The 16,262-nt window shown below is 40.0% G+C and overlaps 1 protein-coding gene across 1 annotated transcript; it reads right to left on the bottom strand.

Annotated features, from left to right (window-relative positions):
- Positions 1-248: 248 nt before the first annotated feature.
- On the bottom strand, positions 249-15,120 carry LOC135071232 (calreticulin). Its single transcript, XM_063965014.1, has 8 exons — positions 14,970-15,120; positions 14,713-14,817; positions 14,175-14,410; positions 5,117-5,314; positions 4,359-4,568; positions 3,166-3,378; positions 1,844-1,966; positions 249-817 (listed from the first exon to the last, which is right to left on the bottom strand). The coding sequence occupies exons 1-8, from the start codon at positions 15,055-15,057 to the stop codon at positions 797-799; spliced, it is 1,194 nt and encodes a 397-aa protein (XP_063821084.1). The 5' UTR covers positions 15,058-15,120; the 3' UTR covers positions 249-796.
- Between the last annotated feature and the right edge of the window lie 1,142 nt (positions 15,121-16,262).

The raw sequence follows: 16,262 nt of genomic DNA, 5'->3' as shown, positions 1-16,262 counted from the left end.
AGTGGTGTTTGTGTTCAAAGCCTCAACTTTCGTTGCGTGAACTATAGTAAGATGATGATTTCATTTAATTTTCTTTTTCTTGCAGTCTTCGGCAATAAATGAGGAAAGAATTGACAATAAAATGGCCTGACAATGAGAACAAACCTATGAATATGTGAAAATAAAATATGTATTATAATTAGTTAATACATAGATTTTTATTTGCCCTATCCAGCTGTTAAAACGACAGAAGTAATAAAGAAAACAAGTTATTTCAATTATATATTAATTTAATCAGACTCATTTTACAACATAAATGAGAAATCATACATTGCGATTCGTTTTACAATATCAGTCGAATACATACAAAACATTAGGCTAAGCACTCACACTGTAAAACAAACCCGATCACTACGCGACACACAGTGCCGCAAAACAACTTCAAATATAATAAAAACACGACGCGACTGGTCACACTCTCAGATCGGTACTTGTAAGGAAAATGCACGTAGCACAACCAAAAATAGCGAACAGCGACATCTATCGAGACAGCGTTCACAACGTTTGTTCGTGCTACGTCACAACGGTCTGAGACGGTACAGACCAGCCACATCATTGAGCGCCCTATCAATATGTACACACATCAGTGCTCAGACATAACAGGTCCGACATGGAATATTTCGAGCAAACGCCCCATAAATAAAGACTGGAACACACAATTCTGCGCACAAACTAAAGATGATCCTAACATTGCTATGTTAATGCACGGCCCCACACACACTACCCGAGGGTATATTGTCTCTGACACTTGTCATGTTTACAGCTCATCGTGCTCCTCCTGTGGACAAAAGAAGTTTGTGTTAGAAATCATAGACAATAAATAAATAATAACAGACAATGTGATCAGTCATTGAACTTTTTTCTTAAGACTGTTGTAAATAGCACGGCAGAATATGGAAATGAAATCATATTTGCATGGTTGCGTAAAGGAAACTATTGAACTTTATAAAGACAAAAAGAGAGTTCAGTGAACTTTAAAATCAGTCAACTCATTTGTCACAACAAAGATTTGTGCCATAGATATTTTTGGCTGAAATTGCTTACAGATCCACACTCACATCTGTATTCTGTATTTCCAATTAAACGAAATAACAATTTCCGCGGGATTTTTGTAAACTATTGGCTCCAAAAATATTGTTAAAAATTGCCAATTAATTAAATAAAAATTTAGACTTGGGGTTAGGAAACCAATTTTATTAAGCTGAAGTGGCAATGGGCAAGGCACATAGTACGCAGAACTAACGGCCGATGGGGCAGCAAAGTTCTGGAGTGGAGGCCACGTGCCGGAAAACGCAGCGTGGGACGTCCACCCACAAGGTGGACCGACGAACTCAATGGTAGCAGGAAGACGCTGGATGCAGGCCGCTACCAACCGGTCATTATGGAAATCATTGGAGACCTAGCAAGGTCATGCTAGGTGACATACGGCAACCACTTTTTTTTACCAACCGATGTGGAAAACATTGGGGAAGGCCTATTCAGCAGTACTATTATGCAGCAATGGTCCGTGACCCTCACTCTGCATGGGGCACACTGAAAACCAGCGCCGTGGCCTTCGTCACCGTGGGCCACGGCATATGCTGAGTGGGGTCCCGTTGCAGTGGGCATCTTGTTGGGGAATGGGTGGCACTGCTCAGTTTACTCTTGTTTTTATTTTTTCTTCTTTTATTATTATGTGCCACTGTCATGTCTATGTAATTGCCTGTATTTGTGTGATGTCCATTGTAATAAATGTATCTTTCTTTCTTTCTTTCAGTGGACGTCCTGTGGCTGAAATGATGATGATGATTTATATTGTACGTACCACAGGCGCGGCGTCTCCCGCCTCGTCGTCGAGGTCCTCGTCGTCTTCATCATCAGGCTTCTCTGCTTTCTCTTTCTCTCTCTCAGCCTCGTCCTGCTGACTCTTCATCTTCTTCTCTCCTTCCTAAAGATAAAATATTTGTTTAGTAATTCAAATCAAATAAAAAATAATTTATTCAATTTAGACCACTTGCGAACGTCAAAATACAGTAAATAAAAAAGTAGCCCTTAGAGTAGGCGCACACCGTTGATTTTTAGTTGGCCGATAGTTGTGCCCGATTTCAAATTGTATGAAGAATCGGCCAAATCGAATCGGCGTAGTGTGCGCACTCCCATACATGCCCATACTGATCAACTGCCCGACTAAACTATCGGCCGACGAAAAATCAACGGTGTGCGCCTACTCTTAAGGGGCACTTTATATGTCTCCTTATCTTTTGGGGCTCTACCAGCGCTTTGAGACAAATATTATGGCTATAAGTGCTAAGAAGAAACGCCGGAACAAACTCAGTCATTGTCAAACTTGTTATGATAGGAATAAGGATAACAGTGAGCTGCGCACAGCGCACGTGACATTGGCGGGACAGTGCCCTCAGTGGCGAAAAAACAGAAGTAGGTACATCAACAAAAAGAAGAAAGATATCAGTGAAGCAATTTCATTTTTAAATTACTTAACCCATCAAACCCTAAGCGGTCGGAAAAGACCTTGTAACTATTGATTTCTCTTGTCTCGATTCGCGGGGCTTGAAGGGGTAATACTTTAGATAGATATATCATTTATTTTCATACACTTAACACAAATGGATTAATAAAGATGCAGCTTTAGGTGAAGTAATTGATTTAAAAGTCGTTGTTTTAATGATGACATCATTATCACTATGATTGATATTGGCAAGTGATTCTATGCAGACAAAAACTACAATGATATTATTATTTGTTGATTTCATTACATTGAGTTTCTATCCAAATCAGTCTAAATAAAAATCCATAGAATACGTGTTTAGCCTGATATGCCATTATCTGTACAATGACCTAACAATAATAGCAGAAACTTGTTTTTTTTTCTTAAAGATACATTCCTCATTGGATAGCGATAGGTAACTCAAGTCAAATTATCACCATTTTAGCAAATACATTAGCATTTTTTTCCCTCAAAGTTTTGAAACTGGCCAGTGTGGAAAACTAATCTGACAGTTTTTTAAAAATAATCAATAGCAAATACTTTAGCTTTTTTTCATCAAAAGTTTTGGAACTGGCCAGTGTTGAAAAAAGACCTCACAGTTTTTTTTTTTCAAATAATAGTCCTCTTTATTGATTACTTACCAAAGTCTTCTTGAGTTGTTCTCCCCTCTCCTTAGCGGCTTCAGGGTCGTCTGTGAACAGGAAGTTGTCGAAGATGGTTCCAGACTTGACCTGCCACAGGTCTAAACCGACCGCGCAAAGCTCATCCCGCTTGTACAAGTTCGCGTCAGGCGTGTATTCAGGGTTGTCGATCTCTGGGTGGATCCAGGGGCCTTTGTACGCAGGGTTGTCGATCTGGAAAGATGAACGGTTTGGGTAAAATGCTGTAAGGCGAAATACGGGCTTTTGTGTTCTGGTAAAATGCTGCAAGTCTAAATACGGGCCTTTGTATTCTGGTATAGTACTGCAAGTCTAAATACAGGCATTTGTGTTCTGGTAAAATGCTGTACCTAATGTTTTTCATGCGATTTTCATCAACAAATAGAATGATTCGTGAGAAAGGTATATAATTTATCAATGAGAAATACACATAGGATAGTTAGTTATTATCCCACATTTTGAAAGTGAGACGCAGACGAAGCCGCGCGCAAAAACTAGTAACATAATAAATGCTCCGGAAATAAGGAAGAAGACCGAAATGTATCTTCTTTGTTTGACTAAAAATAACTCCTTGCTTACGCGAGAAACTGAAGACAAAGATATTTCATGACTTGCAAATATTTCTTTATTTGAAAAAATGAAAGCGTGGACTTTTTATTGAAACGTGTGAGTAACGAGTACCTAGGCCGTTGACCGGAACTTGTGTAATGTCGCCTTTATAGTAACGTCAACAACCGTTACCGGGGTGAACAAACCAGGCGCGCGGGCCGTATTAGCGCGCCGGCGTTAATTTGACACGTCTGTGACGTAGGCGCGAAATCTCGGGAAGTTCAATAAACAGCTTTTTAGGGCATGAGTACTTAATATATCGTCCTAAGCCTAACTAACTACTGCTCCGATAAAGTAACATTTTCAGTAAGAAGACGTCAGAAATAAGCACTTTTACTTTGTGGTATCCTTAGAATTTTCTCAAAATCGGTAGTAAAAAGAGAGTCAAAATAGAGATAAAAAAGTTTCAAATAACCGAAAAAAATGTTAATGCGCACTCCTTTTTAACTATCGGGTGCAGTATTTCCTTGCTGCGACATAGACTAGAAAAATATAACACCTATCAGGGTTGCTAAGAAAATAAAAATCGCAACCGTTACGCGATAGCGTTAAATAAATCTCCTTACCTGTTTAGGAGCCCACACGCCCTTGTACTCTGGGTTGTCGATCATGGGAGGTTCCCATTCGCCGTCCATCTCATCGTCCCAGTCGTCAGGCTTGGCCGCGTCGGGGTCGGGGATGTGTTCTGGCTTGTCCCAGTCCTCGGGCTTGGTGTCGTCGGGGTCAGGGATGGTGGCGCGGTCGTCCCAGTCTTCGGGCTTCTTGGCTTCGGGGTCCTGGGGATAGGTTTGGGGTTAGATGATGGTGTGGTTCGATTACCCTTATCTGTGTAAGTACAGCTTTTTGTGTGGTCATTGCAGGATACATTTTATAATAATGGTTTAAAAAGTATGATGCTAACTAAACCCATGTTAGAGGCTGTAAATATAGCTGTAATTTTACCTATCTAACAGTTTTTTTACTCGATTCTAAAGATATAAATATACGTATACGTCGTAGCAATATCAGTATGTACAATTCAGTTACTTTAATTCCATTTAGACACGAAAAACATGTGTTGTAGCAATATAATGCAAATATGAATTGAAATCAATTTCGCCTATTAAACTAGACAATAGAAAGTGAAACTAGATTATGCATTTGAAATGAGCAAAGATATTGTATATCTAACCATATTATTATCATCATTATCAGATTGTTTGTATCTCCACTGTAGGAGACAGACTTCTGTAATTTATTGGGAGAGATCTTCACTCCCCACAATGACTGGGTTGGGGAAGCTATCTATCCAAATATCCTGCAAAAAAAGAAATTAGATACCAACCTTGATCTTCTTAGGCGGGAGGAAGTCCCAGTCGGCTTCCAAGTCACCAGACTCGACCTTCTCGTTGTCGATGAGGACTTCATAGGTGTTGTCGGGCTTCACGATCAGCGTGTACAAGTGGGTGTAGATGTCGTCCTTGCAGCGGATGTCCTTCTTGATGAGGTGGTTCTTGCCTTTGTAGCTGAAGATCACGTGCACCTGAGGACGAGTGGTTTGTTAATTTTGGTAATTGTCGAGCCTGCAGGGTTCGGAAGTGGTAGAAACGGGACTAACGCCCGTATTAACAAACATTACTATGTAGGTGTATGAAGTCTCAAAGTGCGCGTGGACGCACAGGGTGACACACGAACGAATCAGAGCTCTATTCAACGCTGTACGTTCGATTTGCGGCTTTACTTAAGCAAGCATCGTTTGTGCATACGGACGTAATGCCACGTGCCTTTACTACCACTGCAACTCCTGTGTGCAACCAGGACCTACAGTTTGCCCTCCAATGAAAGCCTACCATGAAGGTTGCTTAGAGAAGTGGTATAGAATTCCCTTGTATGATTTTTACGCGGGGAAAATGTGAGGGGCATGTTCAATGTGAACTTATCCTATGTACAATATAGATTTGTAATCTGACTGAAATGATTGAGTCATACAAGCCGAAAGTGGTCAGACTGCAAAAAATGGAAAGTTGTCGAGACGTTTTTTTTAGCTGTAAGTTAGTTTCTAATTTGAATGATGAATTAATTATTATAACCCGTACTTTGAAACAACGACTAGTATGAATTGACATCAGAAGATTTAAGCATGTAGGTATGTTTGAACATTGAAATTGAAAGTATTTTAGACTAGAATGTGTGTAAGTTTGAGCCTTAAGCCTCCAAGTAAATCTAACATTACTTTAGTGTTACTCAAAAGATCTATTAGTGTACACTACAGTTATCAGTACAACTAGAAACATTTCAAAAATGAATTATAGGATAATGTTTGTTGTACAATAGATGCTAAACGCATCGAGTTCCTTCCTGCTAATAGCAGGGCTTCTAATCTACTCGTTAATGGTTGGTTTCTCTTTAATTGGATGGGCATTAATGATAAAATAGCCTTAATTAACTATACATCTCGTCAGCCTAAAATAATGAATTACTCTTAAATTTTCCTATTGGAAATACTGATAAAAATATACATATTTGACAAACATTCGATAAATATTTATTATCTGATTTAATTATTTATTAAATGTCTAGTTATTGCAGTAGATGTGCAAATATGACGTTTATCTAGAACTTTTTTAAGGTCAAACCATAAACAATTAATTAGGGGTAATGTTGCCCGCGTCCGTAGGACTTACCACCTTCTCCTAGGCCCACCCTACACGTGCCCCCCGGGTGGTGCCAAATGGGCAACAACGCCGAGCAACAGGCGGCGGTTAACTAACCTGACCACTGGTGAACCACAAGCCAAGGAGGACTAAATCCCCCCTGAAAGTGTGGCCATGTCGCCTTGGGAAAGCGACATGCGTATGCCCCACTTTGAAATATGAAAAATGAGCGATACGAATACTGTTTTGTCATGCGATCCGGCTAACCCCCGGCGCTCGTTGGTACCCGGGCCAGCGAGTGGGAAATATGTTACCGAAGACTGCGCGGGAGTGGGCGACCAGGCTCCCGTGACGGTGAATGCTTCTGGTAGCACTGCAAAAAAACTAACCCAACAGGCATTCCATCCAAGCCTATTCATCACAAGACCGAGATCGGCTTCACTGGGAAACATCAAGACCACTGACTCAGCCACAGAAATTGAAGATGATTGTGTCAACAAAGTTTGCCCTCCCTCTTGGCAAAGAGTACCTACTGACCGCAACCCCAAAAGGAAAAGAATGTCCAACAGTCCAACACAAACTAAAAAAGTAAATCATGGGACACCAAAAGGAATCACCACCTCCAACAGATACAGCGGGCTTCCTATAGATCTAACCGAGGAGACAAAAGAAAATCCATCCAATAATACCAAAAAAATTAGCAAACCACCACCGATAATATTATATGGCATTGAAGACCTAACAAAATTAACGGAGCTATTAAATGAAACAATACCTAGTGACAGCTACTCTTATAAAATCATTAATAGGGATCAGCTAAGAGTGATGACTCAGTCAACTGAAACATATAAGGACTTAATAGAACTCATCCGGAATAATGGCCTCATCGGTCATACATTCACACAGAAGCAAAATAAATGCTACCGAACTGTAATAAAAAACCTACATCACACAACCCCTAAATCAGCTATAATAGAAGCAATAGAAAAAACAGGGAACAGGGTACGAGGTGAAATAATCTGTGCAATATCACGAAAAAATAAAAAGCCCTTAAACATGTTCTTCGTCAATGTTGAACCGAGTCCTAACAACCCGGAGATAAAAAATATTGAAACTATATTCCACACGAGAGTCACAATAGAAGATCCAAGGAAATCAACTGACATACCACAGTGTACCAGGTGTCAACAATATGGACATACCAAAAACAACTGTATGCGTCCATACAGGTGTGTTAAATGCGCACAAGGACACAAAACTACTGACTGCCACAAAAAGGATAGGAACTTGCCCGCTACCTGTGCCCTCTGCCAAGGTGATCATCCAGCCAACTACAAAGGCTGCCAAGTCTATAAGGAGATCCGTTCACGAAAAATGGTTCAAGCTGGGACTAGAAGAGCCCCACAAGACAAGACAAAAGCCACAGACACCTTTACACCTCGAGTGGAAGATTTCCCTCCGCTAAGACTCCCCAGACACAATACACAACATCCGAAAAATGACCAGGAAAAAAACAATCTGCGCCCAGCCGAAAGCGTATCCAATACTACAAATACCGGCAACTGGAACAGAAAAACAGAGAATGTACAATCTCAGTCAACAAGCTCACTAGAGCAAATAATAATAAAACAGTCGGAGAAGATCGATATCCTCATACAACAGATAGGTACCTTAATGGGTCTCCTAACGACACTAATAGCTCGGCAGACAAAGTAAAATTCCTCAGAATCGCTGCATGGAACATAAATGGCTTATCCCCGAATAAGCAAGAAGTAGAGCTATTCATAAACTACAACAAAGTAGATATACTATTGGTTTCTGAAACACATATGACTGACCAGAAAGTGATTAAAATTAAAGGATACAATGTATACTATGCTAACCATCCAGATGGCACATCACATGCTGGGGCCGCTGTAATAATTAAGGAACACATAAGACACCACGTAATACCGAATTTTACTTTCGCACACTTACAGGCCGCAATGATATCTGTAGATGACTGGCAGGGTTCACTGAATGTGGCTGCTGTGTACTGTCCCCCACGACATCGCATAGATGAACAAATGTTTAGCGATTTCTTCCACACGATTGGTGACAGATTCATTGTGGGAGGAGACTGGAATTCAAAACACACGTTCTGGGGCTCCCGATTGACGACGACAAAGGGCCGAGAGCTAAAAAAGGCAATTGATAGCAGTAACCTCAATGTACTATCTACAGGAGAACCAACTTACTGGCCATCAGACCCTAACAAAACTCCAGATCTCATCGATTTCTTCATCACTAAAAAGATGTCGGGATTATACACAAAAGTGGAAGCATGCCTAGATGGATCCTCAGACCATACACCTGTGATATGCACATTGAGTACCACAGTTATCTGGAAAGAACCACGAGAGACCCTGTATAACCATAAAACTGACTGGGAGTCCTTTAGGGAATATATAGGAGTGATAATGTTAATCTGCGCATACCTCTAAAAACGGTAGAAGACATAGATGACGCTGCGTGGTATGCCACTAACCTAATACAAAAGGCGGCATGGCTATCAACTCCACACATGGCATCTAAACCACAAAACCATGACACTACGCTGGAAATACGACAGATGATTGCTGAAAAGAGAAAACTGCGACGCCAGTGGCACACCAGCAGGAATCGTCAAGATAAGAAAGCCCTTAATAGAATACAAAAGGAACTGAAGGAAATGCTAAGAGAAAATGAGAACAATACCCTCCAAGACAAACTTAAGACTCTATCACCGTACAAAGCAGAGGATTATACACTTTGGAAAATGACCAACTCACTGAAAAGGCCAAAAGAACACATTCCTCCACTGAGACAAGCTAACGGCAACTGGTCACGAAAGCCTCAAGATAAAACTGAGTTATTTGCTAACTTCCTAAAAAATGTATTCAAACCCAACGAACCTGATAATACACAATCAGAGCAGGATATTGACGAAGTTTTAAACAGTGACCAACAGCTGTCGCCGCCATTGAGACTTGTGACAGCAATAGAAGTCAAGAGAACTATCATGCACTTAAAACAAAAAAAGGCACCAGGATTTGATCTTATAACGGCAGAAGTTCTCAAGCAACTACCAAGAAAAGGCATCGTCCTGCTGACAATCCTCTTTAATGCAATATTGAGATTACAACATTTTCCAGAGTTATGGAAAGTATCCATCATAAACATGATAGCCAAATAGGGTTTGTACCCGGGTAATCCCGGAACCGAAAGAACCGGGAAAACCCGGGTTTTTTCGACAGCTTAAGAACCGGGTTTTAAAAATTCAAAACCCGGTTCTTTCGGTACTTTCGGGTTTTGCATAGTTATCTAACAATCTGTTATAGGTATTAGGCATGAGTCGTAACAAGAACATTGCGAACGTATAGAGAACCTAAAGATATCAGATTAGCTACTAATAAAGATTACCTACTTATTGGTTTTGTATTTTGTTTTTTTTTTTTATGAGATATGTAAATATTTTAAGCATTTTTCTTAAAAAATTTTTAAATCACTGGCATATTTTTGTTTGCGCTTACGCTGCGACAGGTTATACAGAAGATTGACGAGTATAACTTGCCACTTTGCTTGGCGTTCGTAGACTATGAGGTCTTCGATTCGTTCGGGTCTTGGGCAGTGCTTACAGTCTCTTCAGCGGTGCCGTATTGACTATCGGTATATCGAGGTGCTGAAGTGCTTGTACAAAAACGCCACCACGTCGGTCCGAGTACAGGAGCAGAGCACGAGGACGATTCCTCTGCAGTGAGGCGTTAGGCAGGGAGATGATATATCTCCTAAACTGTTCACCACTGCATTGGAAGACGCTTTCAAACTCCTTGATTGGAAGGGATTCGGCATAAACATTAATGGCGAGTACATCACTCACCTTCGATTTGCCCACGATACTGATTGTGGTCATGGCAGAATCGTTGTAAGATCTTGGCACAATGCTCAAAGACCTTAATCGAGTTACCTAACAGGTAGGCCTGAGAATGAATATGGACAAAACAAAGCTTATGTCCAATGTCCATGTTGCGCCCTACCCAGTTTCGGTTGGGAGCTCAATCCTCGAGATTGTTGACGATCCAGCTAGGTAGGTCCAATTTCGAAAAGAGAGTCAATCGTCGAATCCAACTCGGCTAGGCAGCGTTCGGAAAACTACGCAACATCTTTTCATCCAAAATACTTCAGTGCCTGAGGACGAAAGTCTACAACCAATGTGTGTTACCAGTGATGACTTATGGCTCGGAAACGTGGCCTCTCACTATAGGCCTTATACAGAAGCTCAAAGTTGCACAGCATGCTATGGAGAGGGCTATGCTCGGTGTTTCTTTACGAGATCGAATCAGAAATGAGGAGATCCGTAAATGAACTAAAGTAGCGACTTTAGTTCATTTACGGATCTCCTCATTTCTATGTCAGCGGATTCAGCGGACATAGCCCGACGCGGACGCAGAACTGACGGCCGATGGGGCAGGAAGGTCCTGGAATGGAGGCCGCGTACCGGAAAACGCAGCGTGGAACGTCCACCCACAAGGTGGACCGACGACATCATAAAGGTAGCAGGGAAGCGCTGGACGCAGGCCGCTACCAATCGATCAACATGGAAAGCATTGGGGGAGGTTTATGTTCAGCAGTTGACGTCCTATCCTATGGTTTAAAATTAAATGATGATGATGATGATATTTTTGTGTGAGAGTTGGCAACACTCCTCCTTTATTTGCTTTGCATCTGACAGTCAATATATAAATACATAGTCAAATATATCGATAAGTTGGATGAAAAAGACTGATTGTGGTACCTCAATGAGGGCTATCGTTTTAGCGCTCACCAGTTAGCGCCACTGTAGAGTAAGGTCCTGTCACTTGCTAGTAGCGAAGACAGTGGCACCAACTGGTGAGCGCTAAAGTGGTAGGGGGACTATCACATTTGCACTCATCAAGATGGCGCGACTGTAGAGTAAGGTCCTGTCAATCGCCAGGGGTGCCAACTGTTAAGTATAAAAACGATAGCCCTCATTGAAAACTAATTATTTCACTTTTTTTTTATTTTTGGGAGTAGAATTGAGTAAAAATAGAAAAATATTGTAAATCATGTTTGTTGATTATTCCTAGTCTATTCAAAGAAGTGTTATTTCAATAAAAAAAAACATAATCAAAATATTGTTTTTTTGGAACCGAAAGAACCGAAAAAACCGGGGCTCCCGGTTCTTATGACCACCAGACCCGAAAAACCCGGTTCCTCAAACCAGAACCGATTCTGCATTCCCTATAGCCAAACCGGGGAAGCCTCCTACAGAGGTTACATCATACAGACCCATAAGTCTTCTTCCTTTGCTGTCAAAAGTCTTCGAGAAATTGGTCTTGAAACGCCTACTACCAGCACTAATAGCAGACAAAGTTATACCAGACCACCAATTCGGCTTCCGCCAAAACCATGGGACGACGGAACAAATACATCGAGTAGCGCATACGATACGGCAAGCACTCGAGAAAAAAGAATACTGCTCGGCAGTCTTTCTCGATATCCAGCAGGCCTTTGACCGCGTGTGGCACAAGGGCCTATTATACAAGCTTAAGATACATCTACCAAATACTGCGTACATGTTGCTGAAGTCCTATCTGCAAGACCGAATATTCCAGGTCAAATACGAGGAGTCTCTATCTTCAATCTGCCAGATAGAAGCAGGGGTACCCCAAGGTTCGGTGCTGGGTCCTGTGCTATACACAATCTACACCGCTGACCTACCAACGTCAGATAAAGTTGTGACTGCTACCTATGCAGATGACACTGCAATCCTCTCCTGCAGTAAAGACCCGAACACAGCATCTGCAAAATTACAAGAATGCCTGGACGAAATTGGACGATGGCTGAAAAAGTGGAGAATCCGAGCAAGCCCAGCAAAATCCGTCCACATAACTTTCGCGTTAAAGAGAGGGGACTGTTCACCGGTGACACTGGATGGTGCTGTCCTGCCAACAGACACGACAGTAAAATACCTAGGCATGCACTTGGATAGGAGACTCACTTGGCGAGCCCACATAAAGGCCAAAAATTTACAAGTCTATCCTGAAACCGATTTGGACATATGGCATACAACTCTGGGGGTCAGCTAGTCACTCAAATGTTGAAATCCTGCAGCGCTACCAGAACAAAGTGTTAAAGATCCTGATCAATGCCCCATGGTTCACACGAAACACGGAAGTGCACGATTACCTAGAAATCCCTACAGTCATGGGGGAAATAGAAAGTTCTTCTGTATCCTACAAGCAACGCCTTGAACGACATATCAACCATCTGGCTACACAGCTCGTGAATACAAACAACTGCCTGTTTCGGTTGAAAAGAATGCGATTGGCTTCCATATAAAACTTCTCAGGAAGAAAAAGAGCAGGGATGACACATCACAGGACGTGCACTCCCCAAAAGTCGAATTATCAATCAACATCAAATCTGATTAAAGCCGCTGGGCTGATTGCAGATAAAAAAAAAAAAAAAAAAAAAAAAAAAAAAACCATAAACAATTGAAAATAATTAAATTTAACAGTTGAACAAATGATGTATCAACGTGACTTTAAATACTTAAGAAGCTAATAGGTGACCTTGGGATTATTAAATTAATATTCATGTATTATTTAAATTACCTTTTTTACAGCAGATGTTATGTTGAAGCATACTATTTACATAGACTTATAGTTGCTAGATGATGTGGCAATAAGTAATTGGAATGTTAAGTGGTGTACCTACCAATTTTTTTTTCCAAAAAATTTCAACAAGTAATAGATACTTAAGTATCTCATGGGAGTTATACAGTGCATAGTTACTAACAGTTCAAAATTGCCTTTCTAGTGAAACATCTAGGCAATTCAAATTATAAATGTCACCATTGTAAAATTTTACAAGGACTGATAACATAAAACACTAAAATTTTTCCGTTACAGGTACCTGATAATGATCATCGACCAAGGTTAGACGTTAACATGGCATGCAATGAATTTTTAAAACATTCATGTACCTACATTTGTCGGTTCAATGAGCAAAACAATAAAATATTGAAATATGTAGTTGAAATTTACACATCCATAGCAACAACATGTTTTTATTAGTATTTTAAGTAGCTAGGTAGGTAATTGAAATATACCTACAATCTGAAGTAAAATACATTTTTTTAATTAATTGCAGTTCAAAGTTCGAGGTTTACATATAGCGGTACTTTTAGAAGTTGAAGAAGATAGACAGCTAATGAATCTAGTGTATCTTAAGTATTGGAAATTGGCATGCATAAATTAAAATGAGCGAAACTCATTGACGTGGTAACTTAGGTAATATTGCAACATTTTCGGTAAAACAAAAACTATTGTGCCCAGTTAAAAGAAATTAAAGTTTCAAGTACTCTTTATTGTTCAAATCTTTCTGAGTGTGACTCATTGAGCAAATACAATAAGTGTTGGTGCATTGTCTATCTCTTAATTTTAAACAATTGACAAAGAATGTTGTTGCCATTAAACTTTGTGGATTTTAGTTTTGAATGACTTATTGTCAACTCTTATAAGATACCAAGGCAGGTTACACAGAATACTAGATACAACTGTAAATTCTATTAAAAGTATTATATTTTTTGCCTAAAATCAACAACTTCAGATATGACTTGAACTCCCAACCATCCGCCTACCAGGTTACTGCATCAGCTATGATATCATAATGATAAGAAAATTATCAATATTAAAAAAGACATACCTTCTTGGTACCAGGACCGCAGATGTCAGGGCCGAACATAATCTCGTAGGGGGACTCTCCGTGCATGTCCTTCTGGTCCAACTTGCAGTCGAACACCTTGACGTAGCCACCACCGCAGTCGATCTCCTGCTCATGTTTCACGGAGAACTGGATCACTAGAGGCTTGCCTGCGTTGCTGAACGGCTTGAACTTAGTAGACAGAGCGTAGAACCTGGCATCTTCTGATGTCTTTAGACCTGTGACACAATGGAAATGTTTTCTTTGTGAATGACTGTGAAAATTCAAAGCTATTTATATGCTTTATAACGCAGTAGAACCGAAAATAGACTTACTGCGGAAAAAGAGAGCTTAAAATAACTTCTAAGTTACTTTGTTGGAGAATATAATGCATAATCATGATAGAATGATCATACTGCTTCCTGATTATAAACTGACTAATGTAGATAATGGATGATCGATGTAGTTGAAATTAAATGATGAATTCAAATACTTTTATGGTTTCAATGCAGGCTCGGAACACCCAGTCACGCATACATACCTTTATCTTCTTCGGGGTCGTTGTAGAAGCTTCCAGCAGTCAATTTGAACTTGCCGAACTCCTTCCCAGGGTGCTCACTGTATACCCATTTGGATTCCCATGAGTCTGAAAGTAAAACAAATAGTATTTAGCAAGAATCGCCCCAAAATAAACCGGTGTAGTTACGGAATCGATAGCACACGCGGCACCCAAAGCCGGCTTGAGTACACGTAATCGTTTATCAATTGGATTTTCTGAATTAAATACAAAATACTTACCATCGGGGAATTTCTCTTCGAAAAACACTTCACAATTTACAGAATAAATTGCCAGTAAACTGACAAAAGCTAAAACTAGGGATTTCATTTTGATTCACAACGACACTCCTTCACTTGCGAAGCACTGGCCACGAATAACTTCAAAAATCGGAGAATTCCCGTCTATTATTCCGACCGGTTTGTTAATTTCGTGTATACTTCTATCCTGCTCATATAGTACCACTTTACATAAAAGTAAAAAGGATGACAACAAAACATCGGTACTTTTCGTAATCGTGCAAAAAAGACAAAACTATAAACGCCTCACCATAAGAATACATATGTGTGACAGAGATAAAAAATTGAAAGTTTCGACGTTTGACGTAGAATTACGACAGACAGATGGAAAGCTGTGATTGGCAGGCCATCAACAAATAAGAATTGAACACACTAGCCCGAGTGACTGCATCATTTGGCGGTAAAATACAAAATTTTCGCGGAAATATTTCTCATTGACAGGTTTTCTTCAAATAAATATGATATTTAGATGATTATAACTTGAAAATCTTTAAAAATAATAAATAAAACATCATTAGCATCATTTTTACACATTTAAAATCAATATTTACTAACATTTTAGCAGGAATGTGTTCTACTTTGTAAATATCGATATGAACATCATTTAAAATTGCGCGCCATTAAAATGTTGCAGAGTGCATGCCTAGTAAAAAGAGAGAAAAATAGCAATAGCTTGTGGTGAAAAGGAGATAGAGACAGCTATGTTACGTGAAGTTACGTGGATGGAGTAACGTGGTAGTGAGTGGCGTAAAAGATATCGTGCATTTTTCAACCACCGCGTAAATGATAAAACTAATTACTAAATAAGTAGGTACTTAATTAACGCAAAACTGTCCAAACAATGACGTGGTCCTGAAAGTAAAAACGCCTGGCGATATAATGTTAGTTCAATCGGACATAATTACTCGCTAATAAAATACTTAATTCATTTTTTAATCACGGCAGAATTTTGTCTGTATGCTAATCAGGTTAATACCTAATATTGCTTAATCTTATCTAGCCATTATTTAGCCTTTTCAAAAATACACTAGAGGGGACTCTCACAACTTAGCTTTTATTGATGATTTATTCTTATAACTATCTCTTTAGGCCTTGTGGAATTCAAACTTGCAGCCTCGGGAAACGTTGAGCATAATCTCTATTTTGTTGTTGTGGTGCGCGAGCGCGACTATACCTTATCGTGGCAGATGAAATTTTTGGGAATAGGTACGAATTTGGGATCTGAGGCATCGATGG

This window comes from Ostrinia nubilalis, chromosome 4, assembly GCF_963855985.1.
Source record: "Ostrinia nubilalis chromosome 4, ilOstNubi1.1, whole genome shotgun sequence".
NCBI classification, from domain to species: Eukaryota; Metazoa; Arthropoda; class Insecta; order Lepidoptera; family Crambidae; genus Ostrinia; species Ostrinia nubilalis.
Note: the sequence above shows the minus strand (reverse complement) of the source record. Positions and strands in the feature narration are given on the sequence as shown.